The sequence below is a fragment of the Chiloscyllium punctatum genome, unplaced genomic scaffold, assembly GCF_047496795.1.
Source record: "Chiloscyllium punctatum isolate Juve2018m unplaced genomic scaffold, sChiPun1.3 scaffold_490, whole genome shotgun sequence".
NCBI classification, from domain to species: domain Eukaryota; kingdom Metazoa; phylum Chordata; class Chondrichthyes; order Orectolobiformes; family Hemiscylliidae; genus Chiloscyllium; species Chiloscyllium punctatum.
Genome location: NW_027310224.1, coordinates 54,417 through 70,044, shown reverse-complemented (window position 1 = coordinate 70,044; position 15,628 = coordinate 54,417). Strand labels below are relative to the sequence as shown.

Genomic DNA, 15,628 nt, shown 5'->3' with positions numbered 1-15,628 from the left:
CCCTCACTGTAACACCCTGATATACCCCACACCCCCTCACTGTAACACCCTGATATACCCCACACCCCTCACTGTATCACCCTGATATACCCCACACCCCTCACTGTAACACCCTGATATACCCCACACCCCTCACTGTAACACACTGATATACCCCACACCCCTCACTGTATCACCCTGATATACCCCACACCCCTCACTGTAACACCCTGATATACCCCACACCCCTCACTGTAACACCCTGATATACCCCACACCCCTCACTGTCACACCCTGATATACCCCACACCCCTCACTGTAACACCCTGATATACCCCACACCCCTCACTGTAACACCCAGATATACCCCACACCCCTCACTGTAACACACTGATATACCCCACACCCACTCACTGTAACACACTGATATACCCCACACCCACTCACTGTAACACCCTGATATACCCCACACCCACTCACTGTAACACCCTGATATACCCCACACCCCTCGCTATAATACACTGATATACCCCACACCCCTCACTGTCACACCCTGATATACCCGACACCCCTCACTGTCACACCCTGATATACCCCACACCCCTCACTGTAACACACTGATATACCCCACACCCCTCACTGTAACACACTGATATACCCCACACCCCTCACTGTAACACACTGATATACCCCACACCCCTCACTGTAACACCCTGATATACCCCACACCCCTCACTGTAACACCCTGATATACCCCACACCCCTCACTGTAACACACAGATATATCCCACACCCCTCACTGTAACACCCTGATATACCCCACACCCCTCACAGTAACACACTGATACACCCCACACCCCTCACTGTAACACCCTGATATACCCCACACCCCTCACTGTAACACCCTGATATACCCCACACCCCCTCACTGTAACACCCTGATATACCCCACACCCCTCACTGTAACACCCTGATATACCCCACACCCCTCACTGTAACACCCTGATATACCCCACACCCCTCACTGTAACACCCCGATATACCCCACAACCCTCACTGTAACACACTGATATACCCCACACCCCTCACTGTAAAACCCTGATATACCACACACCCCTCACTGTAACACACTGATATACCCCACACTCCTCACTGTAACACACTGATATACCCCACACCCCTCACTGTCACACCCTGATATACCCCACACCCCTCACTGTAACACACTGATATACCCCACACCCCTCACTGTAACACACTGATATACCCCACACCCCTCACTGTATCACACTGATATACCCCACACCCCTCACTGTAACACACTGATATACCCCACACCCCTCACTGTAACACCCTGATATACCCCACACCCCTCACTGTAACACCCTGATATACCCCACACCCCTCACTGTAACACCCTGATATACCCCACACCCCTCACTGTAACACACTGATATACCCCACACCCCTCACTGTAACACCCTGATATACCCCACACCCCTCACTGTAACACACTGATATACCCCACACCCCTCACTGTAACACCCTGATATACCCCACACCCCTCACTGTAACACCCTGATATACCCCACACCCCTCACTGTAACACCCTGATATACCCCATACCCCTCACTGTAACACCCTGATATACCCCATACCCCTCACTGTAACACACTGATATACCCCACACCCCTCACTGTAACACACTGATATACCCCACACCCCACACTGTATCACCCTGATATACCCCACACCCCTCACTGTAACACACTGATATACCCCACACCCCTCACTGTAACACCCTGATATACCCCACACCCCTCACTGTAACACACTGATATACCCCACACCCCTCACTGTAACACCCTGATATACCCCACACCCCTCACTATAATACCCTGATATACCCGACACCCCTCACTGTCACACCCTGATATACCCCACACCCCTCACTGTAACACACTGATATACCCCACACCCCTCACTATAACACCCTGATATACCCCACACCCCTCACTGTAACACACTGATATACCCCACACCCCTCACTGTAACACCCTGATATACCCCACACCCCTCACTGTAACACCCTGATATACCCCACACCCCTCACTGTAACACCCTGATATACCCCACACCCCTCACTGTAACACCCTGATATACCGCACACCCCTCACTGTAACACACTGATATACCCCACACCCCTCACTGTAACACCCGGATATACCCCACACCCCTCACTGTAACTCCCTGATATACCCCACACCCCAAACTGTAACACCCTGACATACCCCACACCCCTCACTGTAACACCCTGATATACCCCCCACACCCCTCACTGTACCACCCTGATATACCCCACACCCCTCACTGTAACACACTGATATACCCCACACCCTTCACTGTAACACACTGATATACCCCACACTCCTCACTGTAACACCCTGATATACCCCACACCCCTCACTGTAACACCCTGATATACCCCACACCCCTCACTGTAACACCCTGATATACCCCACACCCCTCACTGTAACACCCTGATATACCCCACACCCCTCACTGTATCACCCTGATATACCCCACACCCCTCACTGTAACACCCTGATATACCCCACACCCCTCACTGTAACACCCTGATATACCCCACACCCCTCACTGTAACACCCCAATATACCCCACCCCCCTCACTGTATCACCCTGATATACCCCACACCCCTCACTGTGACACCCTGATATACCCCACACCCCTCACTGTAACACACTGATATACCCCACACCCCTCACTGTAACACCCTGATATACCCCACACCCCTCACTGTAACACACTGATATACCCCACACCCCTCACTGTAACACACTGATATACCCCACACCCCTCACTATAACACCCTGATATACCCCACACCCCTCACTGTATCACCCTGATATACCCCACACCCCTCACTGTAACACCCTGATATACCCCACACCCCTCACTATAATACCCTGATATACCCGACACCCCTCACTGTCACACCCTGATATACCCCACACCCCTCACTGTAACACACTGATATACCCCACACCCCTCACTGTAACACCCTGATATACCCCACACCCCTCACTGTAACACACTGATATACCCCACACCCCTCACTGTAACACCCTGATATACCCCACACCCCTCACTGTAACACCCTGATATACCCCACACCCCTCACTGTAACACCCTGATATACCCCACACCCCTCACTGTAACACACTGATATACCCCACACCCCTCACTGTATCACCCTGATATACCCCACACCCCTCACTGTAACACCCTGATATACCCCACACCCCTCACTGTAACACCCTGATATACCCCACACCCCTCACTGTAACACCCTGATATACCCCACACCCCTCACTGTAACACCCTGATATACCCCACACCCCCTCACTGTAACACCCTGATATACCCCACACCCCTCACTGTATCACCCTGATATACCCCACACCCCTCACTGTAACACCCTGATATACCCCACACCCCTCACTGTAACACACTGATATACCCCACACCCCTCACTGTATCACCCTGATATACCCCACACCCCTCACTGTAACACCCTGATATACCCCACACCCCTCACTGTAACACCCTGATATACCCCACACCCCTCACTGTCACACCCTGATATACCCCACACCCCTCACTGTAACACCCTGATATACCCCACACCCCTCACTGTAACACCCAGATATACCCCACACCCCTCACTGTAACACACTGATATACCCCACACCCACTCACTGTAACACACTGATATACCCCACACCCACTCACTGTAACACCCTGATATACCCCACACCCACTCACTGTAACACCCTGATATACCCCACACCCCTCACTATAATACACTGATATACCCCACACCCCTCACTGTCACACCCTGATATACCCCACACCCCTCACTGTAACACCCTGATATACCCCACACCCCTCACTGTAACACCCTGATATACCCCACACCCCTCACTGTAACACCCTGATATAACCCACACCCCTCACTGTAACACACTGATATACCCCACACCTCTCACTGTATCACCCTGATATACCCCACACCCCTCACTGTAACACCCTGATATACCCCACACCCCTCACTGTAACACCCTGATATACCCCACACCCCTCACTGTCACACCCTGATATACCCCACACCCCTCACTGTAACACACTGATATACCCCACACCCCTCACTGTAACACCCTGATATACCCCACACCCCTCACTGTAACACCCTGATATACCCCACACCCCTCACTGTAACACCCTGATATACCCCACACCCCTCACTGTAACACCCTGATATACCCCACACCCCTCACTGTAACACCCTGATATACCCCACACCCCTCACTGTAACACCCTGATATACCCCACACCCCTCACTGTAACACCCTGATATACCCCACACCCCCTCACTGTAACACCCTGATATACCCCACACCCCTCACTGTATCACCCTGATATACCCCACACCCCTCACTGTAACACCCTGATATACCCCACACCCCTCACTGTAACACACTGATATACCCCACACCCCTCACTGTATCACCCTGATATACCCCACACCCCTCACTGTAACACCCTGATATACCCCACACCCCTCACTGTAACACCCTGATATACCCCACACCCCTCACTGTCACACCCTGATATACCCCACACCCCTCACTGTAACACCCTGATATACCCCACACCCCTCACTGTAACACCCAGATATACCCCACACCCCTCACTGTAACACACTGATATACCCCACACCCACTCACTGTAACACACTGATATACCCCACACCCACTCACTGTAACACCCTGATATACCCCACACCCACTCACTGTAACACCCTGATATACCCCACACCCCTCGCTATAATACACTGATATACCCCACACCCCTCACTGTCACACCCTGATATACCCGACACCCCTCACTGTCACACCCTGATATACCCCACACCCCTCACTGTAACACACTGATATACCCCACACCCCTCACTGTAACACACTGATATACCCCACACCCCTCACTGTAACACACTGATATACCCCACACCCCTCACTGTAACACCCTGATATACCCCACACCCCTCACTGTAACACCCTGATATACCCCACACCCCTCACTGTAACACACAGATATATCCCACACCCCTCACTGTAACACCCTGATATACCCCACACCCCTCACAGTAACACACTGATACACCCCACACCCCTCACTGTAACACCCTGATATACCCCACACCCCTCACTGTAACACCCTGATATACCCCACACCCCCTCACTGTAACACCCTGATATACCCCACACCCCTCACTGTAACACCCTGATATACCCCACACCCCTCACTGTAACACCCTGATATACCCCACACCCCTCACTGTAACACCCCGATATACCCCACAACCCTCACTGTAACACACTGATATACCCCACACCCCTCACTGTAAAACCCTGATATACCACACACCCCTCACTGTAACACACTGATATACCCCACACTCCTCACTGTAACACACTGATATACCCCACACCCCTCACTGTCACACCCTGATATACCCCACACCCCTCACTGTAACACACTGATATACCCCACACCCCTCACTGTAACACACTGATATACCCCACACCCCTCACTGTATCACACTGATATACCCCACACCCCTCACTGTAACACACTGATATACCCCACACCCCTCACTGTAACACCCTGATATACCCCACACCCCTCACTGTAACACCCTGATATACCCCACACCCCTCACTGTAACACCCTGATATACCCCACACCCCTCACTGTAACACACTGATATACCCCACACCCCTCACTGTAACACCCTGATATACCCCACACCCCTCACTGTAACACACTGATATACCCCACACCCCTCACTGTAACACCCTGATATACCCCACACCCCTCACTGTAACACCCTGATATACCCCACACCCCTCACTGTAACACCCTGATATACCCCATACCCCTCACTGTAACACCCTGATATACCCCATACCCCTCACTGTAACACACTGATATACCCCACACCCCTCACTGTAACACACTGATATACCCCACACCCCACACTGTATCACCCTGATATACCCCACACCCCTCACTGTAACACACTGATATACCCCACACCCCTCACTGTAACACCCTGATATACCCCACACCCCTCACTGTAACACACTGATATACCCCACACCCCTCACTGTAACACCCTGATATACCCCACACCCCTCACTATAATACCCTGATATACCCGACACCCCTCACTGTCACACCCTGATATACCCCACACCCCTCACTGTAACACACTGATATACCCCACACCCCTCACTATAACACCCTGATATACCCCACACCCCTCACTGTAACACACTGATATACCCCACACCCCTCACTGTAACACCCTGATATACCCCACACCCCTCACTGTAACACCCTGATATACCCCACACCCCTCACTGTAACACCCTGATATACCCCACACCCCTCACTGTAACACCCTGATATACCGCACACCCCTCACTGTAACACACTGATATACCCCACACCCCTCACTGTAACACCCGGATATACCCCACACCCCTCACTGTAACTCCCTGATATACCCCACACCCCAAACTGTAACACCCTGACATACCCCACACCCCTCACTGTAACACCCTGATATACCCCCCACACCCCTCACTGTACCACCCTGATATACCCCACACCCCTCACTGTAACACACTGATATACCCCACACCCTTCACTGTAACACACTGATATACCCCACACTCCTCACTGTAACACCCTGATATACCCCACACCCCTCACTGTAACACCCTGATATACCCCACACCCCTCACTGTAACACCCTGATATACCCCACACCCCTCACTGTAACACCCTGATATACCCCACACCCCTCACTGTATCACCCTGATATACCCCACACCCCTCACTGTAACACCCTGATATACCCCACACCCCTCACTGTAACACCCTGATATACCCCACACCCCTCACTGTAACACCCCAATATACCCCACCCCCCTCACTGTATCACCCTGATATACCCCACACCCCTCACTGTGACACCCTGATATACCCCACACCCCTCACTGTAACACACTGATATACCCCACACCCCTCACTGTAACACCCTGATATACCCCACACCCCTCACTGTAACACACTGATATACCCCACACCCCTCACTGTAACACACTGATATACCCCACACCCCTCACTATAACACCCTGATATACCCCACACCCCTCACTGTATCACCCTGATATACCCCACACCCCTCACTGTAACACCCTGATATACCCCACACCCCTCACTATAATACCCTGATATACCCGACACCCCTCACTGTCACACCCTGATATACCCCACACCCCTCACTGTAACACACTGATATACCCCACACCCCTCACTATAACACCCTGATATACCCCACACCCCTCACTGTAACACACTGATATACCCCACACCCCTCACTGTAACACCCTGATATACCCCACACCCCTCACTGTAACACCCTGATATACCCCACACCCCTCACTGTAACACCCTGATATACCCCACACCCCTCACTGTAACACACTGATATACCCCACACCCCTCACTGTATCACCCTGATATACCCCACACCCCTCACTGTAACACCCTGATATACCCCACACCCCTCACTGTAACACCCTGATATACCCCACACCCCTCACTGTAACACCCTGATATACCCCACACCCCTCACTGTAACACCCTGATATACCCCACACCCCCTCACTGTAACACCCTGATATACCCCACACCCCTCACTGTATCACCCTGATATACCCCACACCCCTCACTGTAACACCCTGATATACCCCACACCCCTCACTGTAACACACTGATATACCCCACACCCCTCACTGTATCACCCTGATATACCCCACACCCCTCACTGTAACACCCTGATATACCCCACACCCCTCACTGTAACACCCTGATATACCCCACACCCCTCACTGTCACACCCTGATATACCCCACACCCCTCACTGTAACACCCTGATATACCCCACACCCCTCACTGTAACACCCAGATATACCCCACACCCCTCACTGTAACACACTGATATACCCCACACCCACTCACTGTAACACACTGATATACCCCACACCCACTCACTGTAACACCCTGATATACCCCACACCCACTCACTGTAACACCCTGATATACCCCACACCCCTCACTATAATACACTGATATACCCCACACCCCTCACTGTCACACCCTGATATACCCCACACCCCTCACTGTAACACCCTGATATACCCCACACCCCTCACTGTAACACCCTGATATACCCCACACCCCTCACTGTAACACCCTGATATAACCCACACCCCTCACTGTAACACACTGATATACCCCACACCTCTCACTGTATCACCCTGATATACCCCACACCCCTCACTGTAACACCCTGATATACCCCACACCCCTCACTGTAACACCCTGATATACCCCACACCCCTCACTGTCACACCCTGATATACCCCACACCCCTCACTGTAACACACTGATATACCCCACACCCCTCACTGTAACACCCTGATATACCCCACACCCCTCACTGTAACACCCTGATATACCCCACACCCCTCACTGTAACACCCTGATATACCCCACACCCCTCACTGTAACACCCTGATATACCCCACACCCCTCACTGTAACACCCTGATATACCCCACACCCCTCACTGTAACACCCTGATATACCCCACACCCCTCACTGTAACACCCTGATATACCCCACACCCCTCACTGTAACACCCTGATATACCCCTCACCCCTCACTGTAACACCCTGATATACCCCACACCCCTCACTGTAACACACTGATATACCCCACACCCCTCACTGTATCACCCTGATATACCCCACACCCCTCACTGTAACACACTGATATACCCCACACCCCTCACTGTAACACACTGATATACCCCACGCCCCTCACTGTAACACACTGATATACCCCACGCCCCTCACTGTAACACCCTGATACACCTCACACCCCTCACTGTAACACCCTGATATACCCCACACCCCTCACTGTAACACCCTGATATACCCCACACCCCTCACTGTAACACCCTGATATACCCCACACCCCTCGCTGTATCACCCTGATATACCCCACACCCCTCACTGTAACACACTGATATACCCCACACCCCTCACTGTAACACACTGATATACCCCACACCCCTCACTGTAACACCCTGACATACCCCACACCCCTCACTGTAACACACTGATATACCCCACACCCCCTCACTGTAACACCCTGATATACCCCACACCCCTCAGTGTAACACACTGATATACCCCACACCCCTCACTGTCACACCCTGATACACCCCACACCCCTCACTGTAACACACTGACATACCCCACACCCCTCACTGTAACACCCTGATATATCCCACACCCCTCACTGTAACACACTGATATACCCCACACCCCCTTACTGTAACACCCTGATATACCCCACACCCCTCACTGTAACACACTGATATACCCCACACCCCTCACTGTAACACCCTGATATACCCCACACCCCTCACTGTAACACACTGATATACCCCACACCCCTCACTGTAACACACTGATATACCCCACACCCCTCACTGTAACACACTGATATATCCCCACACCCCTCACTGTAACACCCTGATATACCCCACACCCCTCCCTGTAATACACTGATATACCCCACACCCCTCACTGTAACACACTGATATACCCCACACCTCTCACTGTAACACACTGATATACCCCACACCCCTCACTGTAACACCCCGATATACCCCACACCCCTCACTGTAACACCCCGATATACCCCACACCTCTCACTGTAACACCCCGATATACCCCACACCCCTCACTGTAACACCCTGATATACCCCACACCCCTCACTGTAACACCCTGATATACCCCACACCCTTCACTGTAACACCCTGATATACCCCACACCCCTCACTGTAACACCCTGATATACCCCACACCCCTCACTGTAACACCCTGATATACCCCCCACACCCTTCACTGTAACACCCTGATATACCCCACACCCCTCACTGTAACACCCTGATATACCCCACACCCCTCACTGTCACACCCTGATATACCCCACACCCCTCACTGTAACACCCTGATATACCCCACACCCCTCACTGTCACACCCTGATATACCCCACACCCCTCACTGTAACACCCTGATATACCCCACACCCCTCACTGTAACACCCAGATATACCCCACACCCCTCACTGTAACACACTGATATACCCCACACCCCTCACTGTAACACCCTGATATACCCCACACCCCTCACTGTAACACCCAGATATACCCCACACCCCTCACTGTAACACACTGATATACCCCACACCCACTCACTGTAACACACTGATATACCCCACACCCACTCACTGTAACACCCTGATATACCCCACACCCACTCACTGTAACACCCTGATATACCCCACACCCCTCACTATAATACACTGATATACCCCACACCCCTCACTGTCACACCCTGATATACCCCACACCCCTCACTGTAACACCCTGATATACCCCACACCCCTCACTGTAACACCCTGATATACCCCACACCCCTCACTGTAACACCCTGATATAACCCACACCCCTCACTGTAACACACTGATATACCCCACACCTCTCACTGTATCACCCTGATATACCCCACACCCCTCACTGTAACACCCTGATATACCCCACACCCCTCACTGTAACACCCTGATATACCCCACACCCCTCACTGTCACACCCTGATATACCCCACACCCCTCACTGTAACACACTGATATACCCCACACCCCTCACTGTAACACCCTGATATACCCCACACCCCTCACTGTAACACCCTGATATACCCCACACCCCTCACTGTAACACCCTGATATACCCCACACCCCTCACTGTAACACCCTGATATACCCCACACCCCTCACTGTAACACCCTGATATACCCCACACCCCTCACTGTAACACCCTGATATACCCCACACCCCTCACTGTAACACCCTGATATACCCCTCACCCCTCACTGTAACACCCTGATATACCCCACACCCCTCACTGTAACACACTGATATACCCCACACCCCTCACTGTATCACCCTGATATACCCCACACCCCTCACTGTAACACACTGATATACCCCACACCCCTCACTGTAACACACTGATATACCCCACGCCCCTCACTGTAACACACTGATATACCCCACGCCCCTCACTGTAACACCCTGATACACCTCACACCCCTCACTGTAACACCCTGATATACCCCACACCCCTCACTGTAACACCCTGATATACCCCACACCCCTCACTGTAACACCCTGATATACCCCACACCCCTCGCTGTATCACCCTGATATACCCCACACCCCTCGCTGTAACACACTGATATACCCCACACCCCTCACTGTAACACACTGATATACCCCACACCCCTCACTGTAACACCCTGACATACCCCACACCCCTCACTGTAACACACTGATATACCCCACACCCCCTCACTGTAACACCCTGATATACCCCACACCCCTCAGTGTAACACACTGATATACCCCACACCCCTCACTGTCACACCCTGATACACCCCACACCCCTCACTGTAACACACTGACATACCCCACACCCCTCACTGTAACACCCTGATATATCCCACACCCCTCACTGTAACACCCTGATATACCCCACACCCCCTTACTGTAACACCCTGATATACCCCACACCCCTCACTGTAACACACTGATATACCCCACACCCCTCACTGTAACACCCTGATATACCCCACACCCCTCACTGTAACACACTGATATACCCCACACCCCTCACTGTAACACACTGATATACCCCACACCCCTCACTGTAACACACTGATATATCCCCACACCCCTCACTGTAACACCCTGATATACCCCACACCCCTCCCTGTAATACACTGATATACCCCACACCCCTCACTGTAACACACTGATATACCCCACACCTCTCACTGTAACACACTGATATACCCCACACCCCTCACTGTAACACCCTGATATACCCCACACCCCTCACTGTAACACCCCGATATACCCCACACCTCTCACTGTAACACCCCGATATACCCCACACCCCTCACTGTAACACCCTGATATACCCCACACCCCTCACTGTAACACCCTGATATACCCCACACCCTTCACTGTAACACCCTGATATACCCCACACCCCTCACTGTAACACCCTGATATACCCCACACCCCTCACTGTAACACCCTGATATACCCCCCACACCCTTCACTGTAACACCCTGATATACCCCACACCCCTCACTGTAACACCCTGATATACCCCACACCCCTCACTGTAACACCCTGATATACCACACACCCTTCACTGTAACACCCTGATATACCCCACACCCCTCACTGTAACACCCTGATATACCCCACACCCCTCACTGTAACACCCTGATATACCCCACACCCCTCACTGTAACACCCTGATATACCCCACAGCCCTCACTGTAACACACTGATATACCCCACACCCCTCACTGTAACACCCTGATATACCCCACCCCCCTCACTGTAACACCCTGATATACCCCACCCCCCCTCACTGTAACACCCTGATATACCCCACACCCCTCACTGTAACACCCTGATATACCCCACACCCCTCACTGTAACACCCTGATATACCCCACACCCCTCACTATAATACCCTGATATACCCCACACCCCTCACTATAATACCCTGATATACCCCACACCCCTCGCTGTAACACCCTGATATACCCCACCCCCCTCACTGTAACACCCTGATATACCCCACCCCCCTCACTGTAACACCCTGATATACACCACACCCCTCACTGGAACACCCGGATATATCCCAGTCCCATCACACTCCTACCTTGATCTTCCCACTCCTCATGGCTGGTCCTCCCACAATCATTCCCAGGATGTACAGGTCCATATCGTACTCCCAGCCTCCACGCACACTGAAGCCGAACCCTGTCGGACTACGTTTCAGATCCACCGTGTAGAACTCAGCCCCCTTTCCACCGACAGAAACGGTGGGAGAGAAAGAGTCAGAATGTAACAGGCTAAGGGAGAGAGATCAGCAGGAAGGGGGAGTATGAGGGTTACAGAGAGCGTGATAGAGAGCGCAAGACTGACAAAGCGAGAGAGACAGACCGAGATGGAGTGTGAAAGAGTGAAAGAGAGAGAGAGAGAGAGAGAGAGACAGAGAGAGAAAGAGCGACAGAGAGAGGGAGAGAGAGCGACAGAGAGAGAGAGAGAGAGAGAGAGAGAGAGAGAGAGAGAGAGAGCGACAGAGAGAGAGAGAAAGAGAGAGAGAGAGAGCGACAGAGAGAGAGAGAAAGAGAGAGAGAGAGAGAGAGAGAGCGACAGAGAGAGAAAGAGCGACAGAGAGAGAGCGACAGAGAGAGGGAGAGAGAGAGAGAGAGAGAGCGACAGAGAGAGAGAGAGAGAGAGAGAGAGAGAGAGAGAGAGAGAGAGAGAGAGAGAGGGACAGAGAGAGAGAGAGAGAGAGAGATGTACAGCACGGAAACAGGCCCTTCAGCCCAACTCATCCACGCTAGCCAGATACCCAAACCTAATCCAGTCCCCGTTTGCCAGCATTTGGCCCATCTCCCTCCAAACCCTCCCTATCCATGTCCCCCACCCTTTTAAATGTTGCCATTGTACCAGCCCCCACCACTTCTCCTGGCAGCTCGTTCCCTCCTCTGGGGAAAAGTTACCCCTCGGGTCCCTTTCCCTCCCCTCACCTTAAACCTACCCCCCTCTAGTTCTGGGCTCCCCCCACCCCAGGAGGTAAAGACCTTGTCTATTTACCGTATCCATGCCCCCCCCCCATGATTTGGTCACCCCTCAGCCTCCGACGCTCCAGGGAAAACAGCCCCAGCCCGTTCAGCCTCTCCCTGTAGTTCAGACCCTCCAACCCTGGCAACATCCTTGTAAATCTTTTCTGAACCCTTTCAAGTTTCACAACACGATCCATCCCTCTCCCTCCTCTCAACGCCCCCACCCTTTCTCGATGGCTGGTGCCTTGCCCCCTCAGCGTTTGCCCCTTCCCTCTCACCCATCGTCACTCGCCCTCTGCCACCTTGGCCCGCTCGCTCGCTGGTTTAGCCCAGTACCTTGGCCTCTTCCTGGTCGCTATGGGAACCTCTGGATTCGTGACCGTGTGGATCGCTTCCCGGAGGGAGCCAATCGGTCTGAGAGTCGCACGGGTTCAGTCGCGAGCTGGGAGGAGGCAGAAGAACAAACATTACTGGGGGGTCAAGGCTGCACACTTCCCAGCTGCCCCACCACCCCCCAGACCTGACCCTGAATCTGATCATCCCCTTCACCTACACGGCTAGGTATGGGCTGGCACATGGGAGACCACTGCCCATCTTCTCAAAACCACACCAAGAGTGACGTAGGCCCCAGGGCTGGACAGGCCACAGTGGGAACGATGTAGGCCCCAGCGCTGTACAGGCCGCAGTGGGAGCGATGTAGGCCCCAGGGCTGTACAGGCCACAGTGGGAACGATGTAGGCCCCAGAGCTGTACAGGCCACAGTGGGAGCGATGTAGGCCCCAGGGCTGTACAGGACGCAGTGGGAACGATGTAGGCCCCAGGGCTGTACAGGCCACAGCGGGAGCGATGTAGGGCCCTGAGCTGTACAGGCCGCAGTGGGAACGATGTAGGCCCCAGGGCTGTACAGGCCGCAGTGGGAGCGATGTAGGGCCCGGGGCTGTACAGGCCGCAGCGGGAACGATGTAGGCCCCAGGGCTGTACAGGCTGCAGTGGGAACGATGTAGGCCCCAGGGCTGTACATGCCGCAGTGGGAACGATGTAGGGCCCAGGGCTGTACAGGCCGCAACGGGAACGATGTAGGCCCCAGGGCTGTACAGGCCGCAACGGGGAACGATGTAGGCCCCAGGGCTGTACAGGCCGCAACGGGAACGATGTAGGCCCCAGGGCTGTACAGGCCGCAACGGGAACGATGTAGGCCCCAGGGCTGTACAGGCCGCAACGGGAACGATGTAGGCCCCAGGGCTGTACAGGCCGCAACGGGAACGATGTAGGCCCCAGGGCTGTACAGGCCGCAGTGGGAGCGATGTAGGCCCCAGGGCTGTACAGGCCGCAGTGGGAGCGATGTAGGCCCCAGGGGCTGTACAGGACGCAGTGGGAACGATGTAGGGCCCAGGGCTGTACAGGACGCAGTGGGAACGATGTAGGCCCCAGGGCTGTACAGGCCGCAGTGGGAACGATGTAGGCCCCAGGGCTGTACAGGACGCAGTGGGAACGATGTAGGCCCCAGGGCTGTACAGGCCGCAGTGGGAACGATGTAGGGCCCAGGGCTGTACAGGCCGCAACGGGAACGATGTAGGCCCCAGGGCTGTACAGGCCGCAACGGGAACGATGTAGGCCCCAGGGCTGTACAGGCCGCAACGGGAACGATGTAGGCCCCAGGGCTGTACAGGCCGCAACGGGAACGATGTAGGCCCCAGGGCTGTA

The 15,628-nt window shown here is 53.5% G+C and overlaps 1 protein-coding gene across 1 annotated transcript in view; it reads right to left on the bottom strand.

Moving 5' to 3' along the window:
- Window positions 1–14,392, bottom strand: part of LOC140472984 (uncharacterized) — a 31,838-nt gene extending 17,446 nt beyond the window's left edge. The window contains exons 1-2 of the mRNA XM_072567550.1: window positions 14,261–14,392; window positions 13,012–13,155 (exon numbers count right to left, since the gene is read on the bottom strand). Coding sequence (XP_072423651.1) covers window positions 13,012–13,155; window positions 14,261–14,392 — 276 coding nt within the window. The remainder of the gene's footprint in view (window positions 1–13,011; window positions 13,156–14,260) is intronic.
- Between the last annotated feature and the right edge of the window lie 1,236 nt (window positions 14,393–15,628).